The sequence below is a fragment of the Solea solea genome, chromosome 13, assembly GCF_958295425.1.
Source record: "Solea solea chromosome 13, fSolSol10.1, whole genome shotgun sequence".
Lineage (NCBI taxonomy): Eukaryota > Metazoa > Chordata > Actinopteri > Pleuronectiformes > Soleidae > Solea > Solea solea.
Genome location: NC_081146.1, coordinates 17,956,171 through 17,974,637, shown reverse-complemented (window position 1 = coordinate 17,974,637; position 18,467 = coordinate 17,956,171). Strand labels below are relative to the sequence as shown.

At 41.1% G+C, this 18,467-nt stretch overlaps 2 protein-coding genes across 5 annotated transcripts; both read right to left on the bottom strand.

Annotated features, from left to right (window-relative positions):
• Window positions 1-124: 124 nt before the first annotated feature.
• Window positions 125-7,920, bottom strand: coq3 (coenzyme Q3 methyltransferase). Its single transcript, XM_058648288.1, has 6 exons — window positions 7,648-7,920; window positions 6,348-6,485; window positions 4,158-4,257; window positions 2,453-2,701; window positions 1,620-1,779; window positions 125-357 (listed from the first exon to the last, which is right to left on the bottom strand). Exons 1-6 carry the CDS (start codon window positions 7,824-7,826, stop codon window positions 170-172), a joined length of 1,014 nt encoding a protein of 337 aa, XP_058504271.1. The 5' UTR covers window positions 7,827-7,920; the 3' UTR covers window positions 125-169.
• A 431-nt stretch (window positions 7,921-8,351) lies between these two features.
• Window positions 8,352-15,741, bottom strand: pnisr (PNN-interacting serine/arginine-rich protein). Of its 4 annotated transcripts, none has more exons than XM_058648049.1 (12): window positions 15,634-15,741; window positions 15,033-15,139; window positions 14,711-14,884; window positions 13,733-13,986; window positions 13,216-13,378; window positions 12,315-12,505; window positions 11,962-12,102; window positions 11,776-11,875; window positions 11,125-11,178; window positions 10,539-10,733; window positions 9,154-10,273; window positions 8,352-8,709 (listed from the first exon to the last, which is right to left on the bottom strand). In XM_058648049.1, the coding sequence occupies exons 2-12, from the start codon at window positions 15,118-15,120 to the stop codon at window positions 8,676-8,678; spliced, it is 2,514 nt and encodes an 837-aa protein (XP_058504032.1). In that variant the 5' UTR covers window positions 15,121-15,139; window positions 15,634-15,741; the 3' UTR covers window positions 8,352-8,675. The 4 variants fall into 4 exon arrangements, 3 of the variants coding, with proteins under 3 accessions (XP_058504032.1, XP_058504034.1, XP_058504033.1); XM_058648051.1 differs by having other exon boundaries at window positions 9,197-10,273; XM_058648050.1 differs by having other exon boundaries at window positions 9,154-10,270.
• Between the last annotated feature and the right edge of the window lie 2,726 nt (window positions 15,742-18,467).

Sequence of the window (18,467 nt, the reverse complement as noted above, 5' to 3'; positions counted from 1 at the left end):
ACTGATAGCACAATAAAATCTAAGAGCAAGTGAGCAGCCACAGTGCATCTCTAATTCTATTTTGCAGCACTTTATCTGCATCACAGCATCACAGCACTTTTGCGAAGATATGACTCCACACAAGTGAATTCATGTATTTATTTTCTGACTAGTTACTCAGTCTTGTGGCTCAGCTGTGTGTGGCTGCACCGTGGTTCTCGGGGTGGGAGGTGTGTTCCTCAGTTTGATCTGTCTCTGGATCGTCTGTCATTTTGACAGCATGGAGGGCGTAGTTGATGGCCGTGCTGTTTGTCCAGCTCCAGGCTCCTGACACTGGGTTGTACAGCATTCCCTGTACAGACTGCACCGAGAAGCCATCTGAAAATGAAGCAATAGGAGGGACTTAGAGTCTGAAGACTAGAAGACAGAACAGCAGCACAACACACCAACTCTTCCATCCTTTTTCATGGGATAGACACATTGTATAGCTCATAGTAATAGAGCAAATTATTTCTGTGGCTGGTTACATCACTGAATATTATCTCAAATTATGTGGAGGACAAACATTTCATATAAAGTTTCTTAAATCTGCTGTCAATGAAGGATTGTAAGTGTTTTTGTATATGTATTTAACAGCTCTATATTTAGAGGATCTATGACATTTACTGCTCAGTCTCTGAGGTCTGACAGTAAATCTAGGAGAACCTTTTCAAGTATCCTTTAACACTTTATCCTATCAGGAGCTAGAACCCCACAAAAAGGTGTTACTCTCTACTCCTGAGGTTTGGCTGTTAGTTGGTGAATATATGTATAGTTTTAAAGGCCCATTGTGTAAGAAATTGTTAGAATTAGTGACATCTAATGGTGTATCAGGGAATAACAGGGAATAACTTATATATCTGAAAGATAGTAAGCTTCTACTTCAAAATATGAAAATGATGTTGTTTGGGATGCTGTAGAAACATGGAACATGGAAGCCTCTGTAAAGACATAAAAGGCTTATTCTAAAGCTTAAAAAAATTCTACCCACCACCAAACAAATTTCTAAAGTGACATAAGAAGAAAGGTGTGAACAGCAGAACCAGACCAGAAGTTAGCTAGCTTTAACAGTCCATAATGAGTGATGAGGGAATACACTGTTTGTATAAGAGGACACTTACACTGATAAGTCCCGACATTAAAACCTGTAACTGAATTTATTCCTGCCGCCCAATGAATATATGTGTCCTGTTTTGAAAAAGCGTATTTTAAAATGATAATTTCATCTATGTCAAGGATTCTATCAAGGAGTCTCCATATTTCATGGATTAAATACTGGACAGTACAGTAAATCAGTTTTTAATTTAGATTTAATGCTGCGAGAGACTGTGTACAATTTCCTTTAATAAACTCTAATTAACAGATGGGAACAAACAGGAAGAAACTCCTTCTTGATTTCAAGATATTCAACATATTCAGAGTCTCACTTTTGAGACTCTGAATATGTTGAATGCAATACAGTTCAAAATCCAATCTAATAAAGGCATAAAATCCCCAAAAAATTTCACACAGTAACACATTCAAAAATATAAATAAAAACATCACATAATGTATAAAAACAATTCACATCATATATAAAAAAAAAAGAGAGATAGACTTACAAGACTCTAGGAGGCGCTCTAGGTCCACTGGGCTGATGAACTTCTCCCAGTTATGCGTCCCGCTGGGGACAATGCGCAGCAGCTGCTCAGCGACAACAATACCCAGTACATACGAAAGGTTGGTTTTATTCAAAGTCGTGATGAAGAGCGAGCCGCCTGGCTGCACACGGACAAAATGGACAGTTTTAGTTTATCAGGACTGAAAGACATTTTTTGTTATACGGAATGAATGCTTCATACACCTCATCCCTGCAGGTATTTTTACATTACTGTGATGCACTGCTACTGCAGGGTATTTACAAAGTGGAGTTACAGCTCTCAGAGCACAACATCTAATGCAAGAGAAATAAAATAACAAGGTTCAACCCCAGACACAGGAGGGAGAGAAAGTGGAAGAAAAGAGTTACAGTGCAGCTTCTTTCCTATGAAATGAGTCCAAACACATGTAAAGCATCACTGCACATGTGCCCTAAAACTGAATTGAAATGAACAATTAGATTGTGAAGAAGTGAGAAGATCCAGTTGTTCCTGAGCTTATCACAGAGGCATTAAGTGAAGCTTAGGCTGCCTTGTTCTTTTTTTTTTTTTTACACCCTGGCCAACAGACTGAGGAGATTATGATTATCTGGCCCCAATATTAATGCACAGCTCTCACCAAAGCAGGTCAAGGTACAATGCAACACACAGCAGATGAAAACACAAAAACACAACAAAATTAGCATATGCGTGTCAGCATACGCTCAGATGAACATGAAGACACACGCTGTACTGATGCAGAAATATCGGATATCTGTGAGCTAACAGCTGGGAGGAGGAAAAACACACAAACACACCTTCAGTACTTGCTTGCAGCAGAAGGTGAATGTGTCCACGTCGGCAAGATGTTCCACCACCTCTGATGCTACAATGGCATCAAAATGGCCGTCTTCCTTCACCTCCTCCGAGAGTTCCTCTAAGGTGCAGGCCTGGTAAGAGACCCAGTCTTGAAGGTCTGGATCATGGGACACATGAACCTGGGCAGTGGAGATGCTGTCGTCTACAGGATCTATGCCCAACACTTTAGCCCCCAGGCGACCTAAGGGCTGGGAGAGAGCAGGAAGGAGGGAGTGAAGGGAAGGATGAAAGTCACAAGTGGATCTTGCTTGCATCCATGGCTGCCTCACAAATACCTAGCCATATTTATTACTGTCTGCAATTTCAATCTATTCGAACAATTCTGAATCCTCGGTGCTGAATCACAGTTTCCTTATGTTTTTAATAACTCCTGAGTAACTGAACTTCCTCTGAATAACAGGCAGTATTTGTGTGACGTTAACCTGAAGGATTGTATGTGTTCCTAGAGGATCAAGTGACTAGTCTTTGCAGCTCATCAGCCTCTGGTGTGTTGCTGCATGAAATAAGATAACTGGTTTTAATTAGTTATTTCAAGCACACTCCCCTCTCACTGTGGCTGCAGATAAATTACAAATTGCAATCTATCCCCACCATGTGCAGTCTCGAGCAGGTAAATCTACACCGACAGAAAACCACCAGAGCCATTTTCTTTCCTCAGTACAATTAATTACTTTTGTGGGTCTGGGACTTTAAATTGTCTGGTGTACCAAGCAAAAGCAGCAGCAGACAGTTTAATGAAAAGAGACATCCTGTGATGAATCTGTGTCTACAGTAATTATCGGTGACACCATAACACTTTTAATCGAATATCTGAACTTGCGGTCTATTAGTGAGAAAATATCTCATGCAGAGAATAAAACAAAACCTCATAAGATAATTTAGATAAACATTCAATATGAGCTAGGAAATGTCAAGACAAAATAGGAATAATATGTACAATTACAGCAAGTTGTCATCAACATCATGCACTATTTCTCATGTTAGACATTAATATAAAAAAAAAAAAACTGGAATGGTTGGATTTGGCCCTACAGTGCCCTCGTGTGGACACAAGGTAAAAACCCATCCCTGCTGTGCTGGGAGATCATGTGTGATGTGTGTGTTTGTGCATGTACTTGTGATTTCTGAGAAACTGGTCAAATTTAGGTGTAAGATTTGAATTGTGGTTGGTTTAAGCAGGGTTAGACATTAACTGGTTATGGTTAAGGCTTTGGTTATGCTGTCCAAATGAATGGAAGTCAATGCAGAGTCCTTAAAAGAATAGCTGCACAAACCTCTGTGTGTGAATGTGTGTGTGTGTGTGTGTGTGTGTGTGTGAGACAGGAAATTGTTTCCTCAGTGTGCAGCGATCAACACTAACAAACAGATAAAAAACAGCAAATGATCAACTGTCTGATCCACCGCACTGCAACCAGTCAAATGAAAATAAAAAGAGAACCAGGCTGACATATTTTCAGGCACCGTTAAGTATGTGAACAGACTGGGCAGTAAAAAGAATCTGAAGAAGAATCTCAAACTGTGACAGGGGATAAAAGAAGAGGATGAATGTGATGTCAAAGGCAGCAATTACAACCGGTGGATCGTTTAGAAGGAAAAGAGTTGCTGTCACTGTTTTCATGTTTATAACACACACACACACTGTACCTCCGTAAGCAGACCTCCTCCACAGCCCACATCCAGTATCCGGAGTCCTGACAGTGGTTGCCCAGGATGCCGCACTCTATGCACATTCAGCAGATTATCCCTGTATATATAGATTACATTAAATTAGATCCAAATTAAAACAACATCTAAGCAAAATCCTTCAAAGTAATAAAGGGGATTTAGTTGCATTAGAAACTTGATGTACACCACTTTACAAAGAAATACAGTAATATAAACAAGTAATGTATATTAATACTCCTGAGTGCCCAACAGACAGCCATCATGCTGCAGCCAAGGATCAGTTTAAGGCCATATCTACACAGAAACAAAACGTAACTGTGAATCTGACATGCAAAATACTGTGTGCTTTCTTTAATAGCGGGAGACCCAAAGAATCCCAGAGTTTGATTACACCTCTTTCTCAACCCTCTCCCTGTTTTGCTGTGAGCTACAGTTTCAGCTAGCTGACAACCACAAATTATCCTCTGGTAATTAAGAGACAGCTTTTACTGCTGTGCTCCTTTCTCCGCTCACACGCTGTCCAGGGGGCATCTGCCTCGGGCATGAAACATGCAGAGCAGGCTCAGATCTATATATGCATCATCCTCATTAAAGCTCTGCTGTGGCACAAGAGCATCCATGCAAACAGTGAAGGAAAGGAGATTAGATGATGGCAGACGTCCAACTAACTAGATCCTGATATTGCCACAACACACAGACACTGACAAAGGTGACACAGCCACAGTCTGCGAGGAATGTCGAGCTAAATCTGCATCATAAGACACGCTGGTATATGCTAAGAACATTCCAGCTTATTTAACTCTAGTCAGAGAAGAGAGATTTGTTTGATTTGAAAACATTTGACTAAAACTAAATCAAATTTTCGGGGCCAAAACAAAAGACTGATGGCAACGTCTTCAATGAGACAGGAGTAAGAAGAATCAAACAAAGGAGCAAAAGATGCATTTTCATTTTCTATTTCAATAATGTTGCAATGTGTTAAGTGTCTATTCGACACATATTTATAATAACAAAGAAATGGACATATCTCTTGTATGTGTGTGTGTGTGTAGCTATGTAGCTGCTCTGCATCTTAATCTCATCCAAATCCTTAGACTACAGAACCCAGTCCAGTAACATTATATTTTGTTAATCACATTTCAGTTATTACACACTTTTTAAAATTGAAATGAGCCACACTCAAACTAGATTCTCTCAATACTCATTTTAAAGCTTCTTTATCTGTCTTTCACGATCCTTGCATTTCTTTTGATAAATTCTTTGTTGTTTTTTCTTGTTTGCTTCTTTGATTGTGGTGTTGACTGTTGTGAATGTTTTTTTGGTGCTCATAAAGATTAAATATTTTCTATTACCTATTATTTACAGTAATTTGGCTTGTTCTCAAATACAATTAGTATTTTATTACTTTTTTTTAACACAGTGATTTTAAATACTACCTACATTGGATGTAACCAAATTAAAATTCAGCATGGAATGAACAGATTATACCTACTTTAATAATGGTGTTTTTTGCTTTGAGATTTAAACATAACAAATGAAAAGTCCATTATCAGTGAGGTTAAAGTGCACATTAAAACAGATGTTGACAGACCATTAAAATACACAGCAGCTACAACAGTATCACAGTGTAAAGGTGCAGGAGCAACAGAGGCAATGGTGCTGCTGCATCTCATTTATCAAACCCTGAGGGCAGAGCTGTTTCAGGAAATATAAGCACACTCAGACACACACTGCCACTGGATCTGTCACACTGTCACCATAAACAGCCATCATCTTCATCATCACCACCATCAACAGGACCACAAAGGGGGTAGGGCAGAGCTTCAGCGATCTCTCAGCTAAGGTAATGATTATCATGTGTGGCACTGACAGATCTTATCAATCAAAACAGAGTCGAGCCTCGAAAACCCACTCGTATGCGGAGTAGAGGCGGCTGAAAATGTGCAAAGGAATTCTGTCTCTTCATGTTTCTGTTACTTCACTGGATCCAAGATGTTTTCACTGCTCTTAAAACCCCAAAAGGTTGAAGTACTTCAGGGTATATTTTGACATGACTGCTTGATGATTTGGCCCATCAGTCACCTGTATTGACAGAAACTTAGGAGGATGCCTTTGCTCCATAAAACTATGATAAATAAATGTAAACATGTGCTCCGTAGCGACACACACCGTATAAAAGGCACCCTCAGGTCATTCATGGAGTGAAGAGCTGCAAATTCTCCCTGTTCATCCCACCATTTGCTGGCCAGTAACTGGAACCTCCTCACCTCATCGGGATCCACTGTGTTTTGGGAGGATGACCGAGCGCTGCAAATCAACAAACAGACACAAATATTGGAAATAAACACTGGGGAAAAGAAAGTCGCATTTAAATGTTTACTTTCCTGCTTTTTAATATCGCACTTCAAAATTCCGCTGGGTCATTCAGGGTAAAATCTGAGAGAATAATGTTCATACTGTTCGTATAATGTTCCTGTCCAAAAATTTCACCTTCACCTGTGTCTGATTTTGAAAATTACAGTGGTGAAGTGCAATTTATTTGCAGACGTGTATGGACACGTCTTCTTTAACACACACACACACACAAATGGACATTCGTGAATGAAAATAAAAGGCATTTTACATTGTGTGGACATGTACAATGAGGTCCAGTACACTTTCTCAAGTGGCTGCTTGATATATGGTACAAAGTTAAGAACTACTTGTCTAATAATGAATGTAGTTATCAGGTAGAACCGTGTGTAACTTGTAAATTTAACAAAAGGTCTCTATGTGCACAGTTATGTATAGGAATACAACCATTCACCATGGAGACTGGTAGATTTTAATGTTGTCCCAGAAGAATGCAGACTGTGTTTGATGTGTGAAATTGATAATGTAGTTCAATGTTTTTGTTTTACTGTTAGGTCTGTTTTTTTTGTGTAAAATATCTTCATTTGTGTTCATTTGTTTGGATGACTATGAAAACCCAGACTTGTGCTTTAATAAAGGAATCTTCATTAGAGTAAGTTTTATTTGCCAGGCCTGAGAAACAGGGCATTTTTTTTTTTTTTTTTTTTAAACTGCCTTACAAAGATAATTTGATTTATAGACTGCCAGGTTGATTCTCGATGAGACACAATAATGTAATGTAATGATTTGTTGGTGGACCACAGCAACCTCACTTCCGGTGTCTTACAAACTCACGAGGAGTGATAATTTATGTGCATGATACAAACATGTTATAATTTGTCAGTCAAAACATTCCAGCATGTACAACTGAGCTTGTGACATTTAAGAAACCACTATCCATAAAAAAAAAAAATCAAGTTGAATGTGCAACGTATGCACTTACAACGACATTGAGCTACTTAGCTATCTGTTTTAGTTGTCACTTTACTACTATGCATTTTAGTGCCAACAACACGTACCAAGTACCTTTAGGAAAGTGACAGTGCGGTGGACTTGTCATTTTTTTCACTGTTGGTACCTGGTATAAGAGGACAAGATGTGAGGCTGGGTCTTCGGACAGGCGATTCTCTGCTGCCTCAATGACCGCTGTCGACACACTGCAGCCCAGCTAAACCCGCGGAGAGGCTCCCGGCACACGGCGGTCTGTTTACGACTGTACAACCTCATCATGAGGCGGCCCAACTTGGTAGAAAACATGTCAAAATAACGCTGTACAGCCAGGTGCTGTTTTTATATTCCACTGCCCTGAAACTACGGAGTAACACGAGTGCGCCGTTATTTATTGCTCGGGGAGAAACGAAATAATAGTTCCTACCGGACCACTAGTTGTTGCTAACGACCGGAACGAGTTCACGAAATAACTTTTAACTAATGAAATAAAAAGCTGTTTTTATGTCAATTAATACAACGAATACTTGTCTACTGTAATACATGCAACACTTAAAATATAACGTAAAATGTGATCTTGTGCAAAATGTCTTACAATTATTAGTGCCAATAGATTAAAATCCCTTTCCCCCCCTCAAGGAGACCAGAAAGATAGCTCGCAATAACAAAGCCATAAAGGTGAATTTATAATTTATAACTATTGTAACCTTTAATTCTTTACTTGTGTGATAAAAATCTGCATTTCATCATTGACCCATTTTATCGTAGAGTGCACTGCGATCTTGTGTTTATTTCTGTAATGCATCATAGGTGTCAAATAACATGAGACAAAAACAAGGAACAAACTATTTTATTGACATTTTACAATATTTGAGAGGAAAACGTGTTAATCCTGTTACTGTTTAAAATGATACAACTTGTTTTTAGAGTCCACCTAGCCTTATTAAGTTTTGCATAACAATACAAGTGAAAATTCCTACCATTCAAAGTCTTGTTCTTCAGTCACTTTAAAACAACATACGTATTTACAAATAAGAGGAAAAAGAAAACATGTATGAGTGGGGAGTTCACCTACACAACTGCCTCTATAATGAGACAAGCCTGTTCAACTCATGGAATTTAAAATGGTGAAGTGCACAGATCAGTTATCTGTGCTTCTCAGCGTCTGCTATGGCGGGAGGGGGATGTGGACCTGTAAAGAGAGGCGCGGACCCAACATTAACACTGCAACACATACAAACACCCACACAGACTGTAAAACACATGCACCACACAAACTGGCAGAGTATAAAACATTGTAGATAACCTGCAAACTAGAGAAGCACGTCTACCCTGTGCAACCATGTGCAAAGCAAGAAATGTATTTGCTTATTTCACACAAGTACAACCACATGTAAGAGACTTCACTCTACTGGTTAGAAACTAATTTGCATTTGACATTAAAAGCCATGTACTAAAACTCTTTATTGAGTCACACTTGCCATTACAGTTAGGTAGACTAAAAACTTTTTTTCAGGCATCAATTTTAATGTAATTCCTTCAGTTACTTAAAATATATAAACGAAAACAGAGAAATCACAATGAGACATACAGTGTGAACATACAATAAGAAAGAGAGGAAAAAAACGAATACTACCTTGATCGTGACTTAGACTTGTGTTTGCGGCTTGCCTTCTTACCAGACTTGTGAGATTTTTCCGTCGACCTTGAGCGACTACGTTTGGATTTTTTAGATTTCTTCTCCTTGCTAATTTCAGGGGAAGGGGATCTACTTGTGTCAGAGTCAGAGCGTCGTTTGCTAGCTTTGGCGGAGCCCTTCTTGCTAGTTTTGCTATCCTGACGGGAGTGCTTGTCACTCTGAGAGTCCATGCATGAGTCACCCTCTTTAAATTTCTTTGATTTGCCATTCTCTTCTGTAACCCTCTCCTTATCTTTCTCTTTGGTCTTAGGCCTCTCTTTCTTTTTATCGGACACTTTTTCTCTATCCTTGTCTTTATCCTTCTTTTTCTTATCCTTTTCATGACTACGACTCCTGTCCCTTCTCCTCTCTCTGTCTTTGCTGAAGGCCTTTTGCTTGTGTTTGCTGCTGCGACTATGACTGCTGTCCCTGCGCTCTCGGCTCCTCTTCCTCTCCTTATCTTTGTCCTTTTCTCTCTCTCTGCTGCGACTACGACTGTCTCTGGCCCTGGCTCTGCCCCTATCTCTCTCTCTGGACCTGGATATGGACCTACTACTCCTGTGACTCCTGCGCTCCCTGGAATCACTTCTGTCTTTCTTGTGACGACCTGATCTATCACTGCTCCTCCTCCTGTCCCTGACCTTATCACTGCGATGCCTGTGGGAGCTGTGGCTACGGCTGCGCTTACGCTTGCGAGCCTTGTGAGATGAAGAGCGACTATGCCTCCTCTTCCTTCGTGGGGAGGAGGATCGAGAAGAACTGCGGGAAGATTCTGAAGAAGAAGAGGAGGAAGAGGTGGATGAAGAACGACTGCTGCTGTGGCTGGAAGTGGAGAAGGAGCTGCTGCTGTGACCATTTGCTGGAGAATCACTGCCATCTCTCCTTGATCGCTCTTTCCCTCTGCCCAAGTGCTTACTTTCACTACCCTCCTTTTCACTACGAGACCTACGCCTCTCTACTACAGGCTCCGCCTCTCTCTCTCTCTCTCTCTCATTTACGTCCTGTTTGTGTGCATTCTCTGCCTGGCCCTCATCATGTTCCCCCTTTTCTCTGCTCAATCTCTCCTTCACCATCTCTTCTGGAAAAACAAAGACTCAGATTAAAAATAAATCAGAAAATAACAGGTGCTGCTATGATTTGGAACACACCACATAACTATTGTACTATATATGAAGATGAAATCAAGTCAGCTCCATGGTGGAAAAATTAAAACACAGTTACACTTGTTTTTTGTTTTTTTTACAATTTTACTCTTGTGAGATTGAAACATTTTAAGATATTGGACTTCAGCTATGTAATGTGTTCCATGTACATTTGAATGTGCAAAGACAAACGTGTCTTACCACGTGCAAGCAGAGCCTCTTGTGCTTGTTTTTCTAGCAGTTGCTGCAGTTCCCGTTCTTTGCGACGGAAAGCGTCCTGCTTCTCCCGGATGCGGTGGCGTAACTCTTCCTCGTCTGTGTCAGAGGACTCAGACCCTCGTATGCTGTGATCATCCTCATCCTCACTCTCATCTGAACCATAGCCATCAAGCCCGCCTGCCACAACAGAGCCCCCAGGTTGTTGAGTGTTGGAAAGGAGCAACATCCATTTTCACAAAAAGGCTCCAACTACTGTAACCCTTCATTTACGACCCACGGTCACCTCATTCCCAATGAAAGGCACTTAGTTCTGTACAAATTTATATTTCACATTAATCTAATACGTCCATTAAGCTTTTGAAAAATATTAACATAAATATTTTATATTTGAGCGCATGCTTCTACCAACAAAGTGCAAAATAAACCCAAATCAATCAGCAGGATGCCATGTCTGTCTTAATGAACTCTTATCCTGTGCTTTTCTCATGTTTCTCCCCACATCCCACCATGACTTAAAAATTAATTCTATAACTTCCCTCCCCCCAGTGACAGAAAAAGGCATACTCACTGAGACCAGTCAGAGAAGCCAGTGCACTTGACTGTGCCAGCTGTTTTGCAGGAGCTTTGATTCACATCAACAACAGGAACAACATGTTAAAAACACATACTGCCATTTTCTCAAAGGCATGAGAGTCGCTAGAGAAGGTGGTCAGTCACAGATAAAGCACTATTCACAAAAGCTGCCGTTGGTAACGTGGAAAAATAAACAAAAAGAAAAAAAGGGGAAAAAAATGGAGAAAAGAGAGAGGGGTTAACAACAAACTTCTGTCACAATCCAAGTCAAACAGTCGGAGTAAAGGTAAGGAACCAATCTGTACAATACTAATGCACAGCCACTTCTATAGAGGAAGTAATTCGTACAGAGACAGTAAGAGTCAGAGCTGACGCTGAGACTTGATCCAGTCAGTCTCAGCTTCACCTTAATGACCACGATGAACAAATTTCCAAATAATGAAAAACTGCTCTGCTTTCCTTCTGATCTATTAGCAGAAAATGGTTAAAATCCATTTCATACTCCCATGTTTGCTGCTCAAGAACCCCACTTATAAGGGTAAAAGTGAGTTTGAATTTACAGCGGCTATATACATTTTTCTTCGGATTTGAACTATGTCTTAGTGACAAGTATAGATGGAGCATTAACTGGAAGATGAAAGCAGACCTCGAGTGGCTTTCCGATGAGTGTCTTTGGCCACGTGCAGGATTTCTTCATTAGTGACCTCAAGAAGGATCTCTGTTAAGAGCGTTTTTGTGATGATCATCTGAAAATAAAAAAGACACTTCATTTTCAATAACTAAAGAGATTAACTACAATTGTATTAACGCAAAGAGATTTACACAAACTGACCAACTGATATTCTTTTTCCTCATCAGTCATTTCAGGTTCACTCTCTTCTGTGGTAGGTGACGGGCTCCGGACAGAAAATTCCTTCTTTATTGAAGTCTTCTCTTCTTCGCCATTGTCATCATTACCCTCATCATCGCTATCCTGATGAAGAAAGAAGCACAGACTGGGTTTCAATCAGCAAAACAGCAAAATGTGCTTCATATGTGAAGGCAATTGCAACTGCAGTTCTAATACATGTTGCAGAGAAACAGTCCATGACCTTAAGTGTCCTTTCACCATTGACACAACACAAGTTGTGCAAGCTGCGTAAAAGGAAACCATTCGGCAGCCAAAGCCACAAATAATTTGCTTACAAATTTGCTCTTGCGAGGCACACGAGGCCCATCACCCTCCTTGTCTGCCTCCTGCTCTTTGCTATCATCTTTTGCCATTTCTGCACGCTCCTTCTCCATTCGCTCTCGCTCTATCTTCTTTTGCTTCTCTCTGTCCATCTTTTCAAGGCCCTCGCGAATCCAAGCAGGTAGTGTGCGTCTTTTAACAGCATCTAAAAGGGGAAATCCAAGGTCAAAGGGGGTCATCCACATACCAACACATGTTCAAGCTGTGTCAACTCATTATTAAGCATTTACAGTAAGTTTGTACAATGCTGACAGTTTACTGTGGTAGAATAAGCAAAACTGTAAAGGTTTAACATTCACAATAAAGTATACTGTAGAATACAATGTATATTACAGCGTTGTGGCCAATAATTATATTTCTGATCTGACAAATGTCTTAATTATCCATGAATCCACAAAACTGTTATTTTGTTCTAACAATGTGATATCAAATCCAAAGATATTGAATTGAATCTGCTACAAAGTAATCCAATATCAAAATAATAAACAATTTGTAATCAGTCAATCCAATGATTCATTTCTGCTCTGATGGTACAACAGAACAAAGACAGGTATGTATTTTCACAGCATTTTATCGCCAATTAAATGATTAACAGTGGGGTAAAAGGGGGGAAAGGATCTGATGGAAAGAAAAGAAAAACCGCCTCTTGTAGTGAACAAAATCTACTGATAAAAAAACAATACTTGGTAATTGTAATAGCACTCAACTCCATTTTCCTACTTCGAGAATAAAATTAGGATGACAATTTAATGGTCACAAAAAACAAGTAAGAAACCAATAAATGAATTTATCCCAACAGCTCTTTCAAATGATCATAATGTGAATGTTGCCTGTTAGTTGACTGAAAACACTTACCCAGTGTCGCTGGGGCCTCCTGCTTGACAGGGAGCTGGATGGGTGATCTGGGCCGGTCTCTGAACCCAGGTGGTCTGGTGTCTCGTCTGTTCTGAGGCGGGCCCTGCCAATACGTTGAGTGGAAGCCCGTAGGTGTGGGGGCAAAGGAAGAGGCGGCTCCATGCTGTGGAGACAGCACAAAATTAAAGTTAAGGGACGTTTTAGTAAACAATTACCAGTTAATGCCACTGAGGAGAATTCTCCAAGCGTGGGGCTATTGTCTTTCACCAGATTATTTTTGCTGACATTCACCATCACTAACTATACTAAGTTTGAAAACAGCTGATAACATAATACCAAACCATGCTGGGTCCTCAACTTTCCTCACTTCCCTCTGTATCAAATCAAGAAAGCAATGACTGATACACCTAGATGCTGGGACCGGGCACAGTTTCTATGGATTGCTCCTTCTTGTGTTACTTGGTTGTCACACTTAAAGCCATATGCTTCAACAGTTTCTACTGTAGCATCTGCATACCTGATAATCAAACTGGTTCATGGCCATGGGGGCCATGGCGTAGCTGTCGGGCTGTGCCCCATACCCATGGCTGTTCTGGGGGTAAACCCCATGGTGGGCTTCAGAGTTGAACTCCGCGCTGTCCTGGCTGTTGCTGTCCTCACTGGGGTTCACCACATCCATTGGTGCTGATCCTGGAGGGACCCAGGCCTGGTCAGGGGGTGGAGGAGGAGGAGGGGGAGGAGGAGGTGGGGGCTGTCCATGCATTCCCCATTCTGTTGAAGATGAGCAAAACTTTTAATCAAAAATAAAAACCAAAGCAATACAACCATCTTTCTACCCCTAAAGGGCACTTATTCTCAACATTATAAGGACTTTCCAGGACCAATTCCCTCAAATTCAAGGACCAAATTATTTGACTACTTTGGGAAAACGATGATGTCATACACCCAACTGTCTTATGCCAGTTTCACTGTCACTACCTTGATCGTCACCATCACCATCCTCCACTTTGCTTTATGATAACTTATTTTTTTTATTAGCTTGGTTCTTTCCGTTTCTGTGATTGTATGAATTGTAATGTAAACTGTTCAATTACGGCTTAAATTAAAAAATAAAAGAAAAAAGTTTGCACACAGCAAGCTTGCTTTACAGCCCCACATGTAGACCTGGCATATGTGCTACAGCGTTTTGTGACATTTACTGAAACAATCCTGTGTTTACAGAGAACTTAATATAAACAACAAAGAAAACGATTGTTTACTTTTCGTTCAATTTCCGTGTGGATAAAGACAAAGAAAACAACTGTGTTAACGATGGCATTGTCCACCTGCCCCAACCCTAGTTGAAGTTGAATATATCCACTACCATCATAGCAAAGAAATGAAAATTGCTACTACATGGGATGACATATGTTTTGACACCACAGAAAAGAGGAACATTAAGAAAAGTGATAGACTTGGACATATCTCATCAATACGAGAGTGAATAACCACATACCTGGCTGCCACACTCTGTTGAATGCTGGGTCTCCCTGGAAGGCACCATGGTTGCTTGGTCCAACCGGTTCGAGGCCAGGTATATCCTGCCCATTGGGTTGAACAGGTTGCTCTGCTACCGTTGACTCTTTTTGGGCTATCCAAGCCTGTGCCAGAGCAGCCCAGTCCACTTGACCTGCACAAAGCCACATAAACAAACACAATGATGTAACCGTGTATCCACGCTGCGGGGTGTAAAAGTGTGAAGGCAAGGTGATTTGAAATGTGCAGACATCTTTTGCAGAAATACATGCTGCAATTGTGCATATGCATCGCTCACAGACCTGGATCTTGCTGGTGCTGGAAAGACTGCATCCACTGCTGCTGGCTCAGAGGCCACTGTGGCCAGGGTTGTCCTCCCTGATCCCACATCACTCCACTGGATTCTCACCTGAAATATGAAGGCTTGTTACATATAAGATATTCATGAGTTGGCAATACCATTCCCTTTTTTTCCGGCAAGAGCAGTTTACCTAGTATAGTATTACACATACAATCGTCTGTGGACAGAACAAATATGAGCGCTAGCTTTTGTGGAAGTGCTAACATAACCTAGAGCTCATTGGCTAGCTGTGTGTAAATGTGCACCGGTTTGCTTTGACCAGTGTCTCTGAAAACACGGTGTCTTACACAATTGCTCAGTGTGTTTTTAAACTCTGGGTAAGTGACGTATCAGAATAAAAACAGCCTGTGGTCACACGTTTGGAAGCTAAGGAGGCTCACTCAAGCTAACGTTAGCATGGTGCGCTAACGTGATATATAACTGCTAGCAGTGGCGCCTTACCGACATATCAGTATGCGTTTACATTTAGATTACATGTGGTACTAAAGGGAATTGAGAATGAAATTGTAAATACAGTGTGCTTTGAGTTCCACAATCCCCACCTTTCTCCAGACTGTTTCGCCAGCGCTGCGGCTTCAAGTCAAAATGGCTTCGCGGAGGAAGTGTGAACCGAGGACCCGGTGCTGCCTTCAGGGACTGTTGGGAATTTTGATATTCACTCACTGCATGTAACTATAATCAGCAGGATTACAACAAATCAAAGTGCATGTAACGGAAAGGGGGGCATGTAGGTCATTTATTTACTTATGTTATTCCATTTTATCACTTAATGTTCTTATGAGTGGGACATTTATTTTATTTTGGAAAGAAATAAGAAATCTATTTGGAAATGCCAAGTACGCTGGCGTGTCTGCATGTCTTTCCATTCAGTGAGAATAATCGTGATGTCGCCTTTGATCTGGGCCCGTTTCAGAAAAGCAGGTTTAGTGAAAACTCTGAGTTAGTTAGTTGACCCTGAGATGAGGGAAACTCTGGTTTTTCGGTTTCACAAAGCCAGTTCAGCTTAACTCTGAGTCAGGTACTCTGGCAACATACTCCGGAACCAAACTCAGGGTTTGTTGTTTTCTTCAACAAACCCTGAGTTTCTCTCTGTGTGGTTATGTTAGTGTCATTTTTGGAGCCCTTTTATGATGCTCAGCGTGAACTGACATATATCCCACACTGTATCTTCTTCACATGCCTGCCTGTAAAATGAAAAAGTTGCATTTTAAGTTGCAATGCAAAAAATACAAATCTGAAAAAAATAAAATAAAATAGTAGCAAGAATGTTTTGATCTAGCTTAAAGGTAGGGTGGGGATAATATTAGTATATAAGTATTGCTTAAAATTGTAACCAATTATTTAATGCATTGTCACAAAAATGAAAAATGTCAATCACCTGTGGAACAGACAGGCCTGAATGGCCTGAACTAATTAATTGGATCATGATGCATCAATCAGGCCATAATGCCTATGCGAGTACCCCTCTTCATGGTACTAATCCCACATGATCAGAAGACAACCCAGAAAAGGCTGCAAAGTGATGACATGGTGGCCCTGTTTCTAGTTGACACATGGGTTTTTCGTATCCAAAAAGTTACCGTCACCGAAACATACAGAAAGTTACAGATGCTGTGCACTGGGCTTGTGAAACAAACGCTCTTCGTGAATAAGCATTGTGCGTTCCTGTGCTCTGGAGGCGTAACTTCGGAGGGAAGTCTGAAGAAAGGGGCTTGGTCTTTTGAATTCAAAATGTAGCCTGCTCAAACAGTTTTTTCCAGGATCTCCAACCCTACCTTTAACATTTTTATCCTCAGAAGCACAAATGTCATTACACCAGCCCCGATTGGCTGGCAATGGTGACAACTATGGCAGGAAGGGCTAGAACCCACCTACTATATAGTAGGCTGGCATAGCGTTTGTTGTCATTCAATAACAAGCCCACCTCTTCCTTGCCAGATAAGGAAACTGGTGGATCTCTGACGATCTTGTACGCCCATAGAAGTCCTTCCAGCACCTGCATCCTGTACTGTGGAGTTGCCTGTCCTCACCAAAACATGATGACCGCTTAGCCATGGGAGAAAATGGGAGCCCCATTCCCCCCTCACCGGCCCCGAGTGGCTCCCCAGCCCTCTAGAGAGGCCTTCGTTGTGATCGCCTTCCTGGCCGATAGGGTTGCCATCAAATCGCCCAGAGCCAGGAAACAGCTAGGGTTCCTCCACTGGCAAAGAGATTGTATGTAGCACATCAAAACTACTGCCCAGTGACTGTCCCTTTGGGAAGCCCCTCATATACAGGTTTCCCAGTGGTATCACTTCCACAGAGGTGCCCATAAAGCCCAACAGCCTCTGGTACTGTTGGAGAGTAACCTTGTTGCCACTGCAAAACAAAGCCAGATTCGCCACAAAGACAGTGAGCCCCGTGAAAGAAAATTACTGTGCTACTGTTGCTCTTGTCTACATTGATCTGAAAAAAGGGAGAACCACAAACTCCTGCTATAAGAAAAAAAAACAGCCTCCTGATCTGTGAAACCAGTGTCAGGTGGTAGTGTCTGGTGTATAGCTGAATGTCACCATTTTCCTTACAACATCTCTGAAATATATTCAACTAGACTGTGCTACTTTGGTGTGAAATTATATAGTTGATGTGTATGCAATGTGAAGAGCACAGCCTACAGGCATGTGCAGTCAAAGTGTGTGGATGTTTCCGCCATATAAAACGTCTGTAGTGTGTATTCTGTATGTGGTTTGGCGTTAGAGGTGAGAATTACAATGACAGCTCTGCACATGATGAGAGCAGAAAAATCTAACCCCCACTGCTGGTAGATGAGCATTCCAGTAGCAACTTATTAGTTTCTTCCAAATGTCTCTGCACACATGGGGAGGGTGCTTTTCATTAGTGGGATTCATCAAATTTAATACTTCAACAGCATGTCCTAGAGCCAAAAGCAACCCCCCCCCCAAACACACACGCCTAGACAAATGGACCGAAGAAAAGATTTGATCTTTTTGTTGGTGGCAGCTTGACAACCTGCTTTAATGCTTCAGCAGCAGGACTTGCATGTGGGAATGAGAGGACATGTAATAAAATGGTCTTGGACATTGCCCTTTTCCTGATTCGACACCCACCTCCTCCTCACCAGCTCATGACATGTTCTGAAGTTGTGCTGCTCTGCACCCGTCAAGGCTGATCACCAACGAAGACGGGCTGAATATGGCACACTAGGATCTGCAGCGACAGCCGAGTGGAATGGTGGACGGAGTCTTGCTTGAAGTGAAAAAACAACCCATCAAGAGCAAAAGCAAAAAAAAAAAAAGAGCGAGAACAAAATCTACAAATCTATTGTGATCTCTTGTCTACTAGTGTTGCTGCACATGTGAGGCTAAAACAAAGGGAG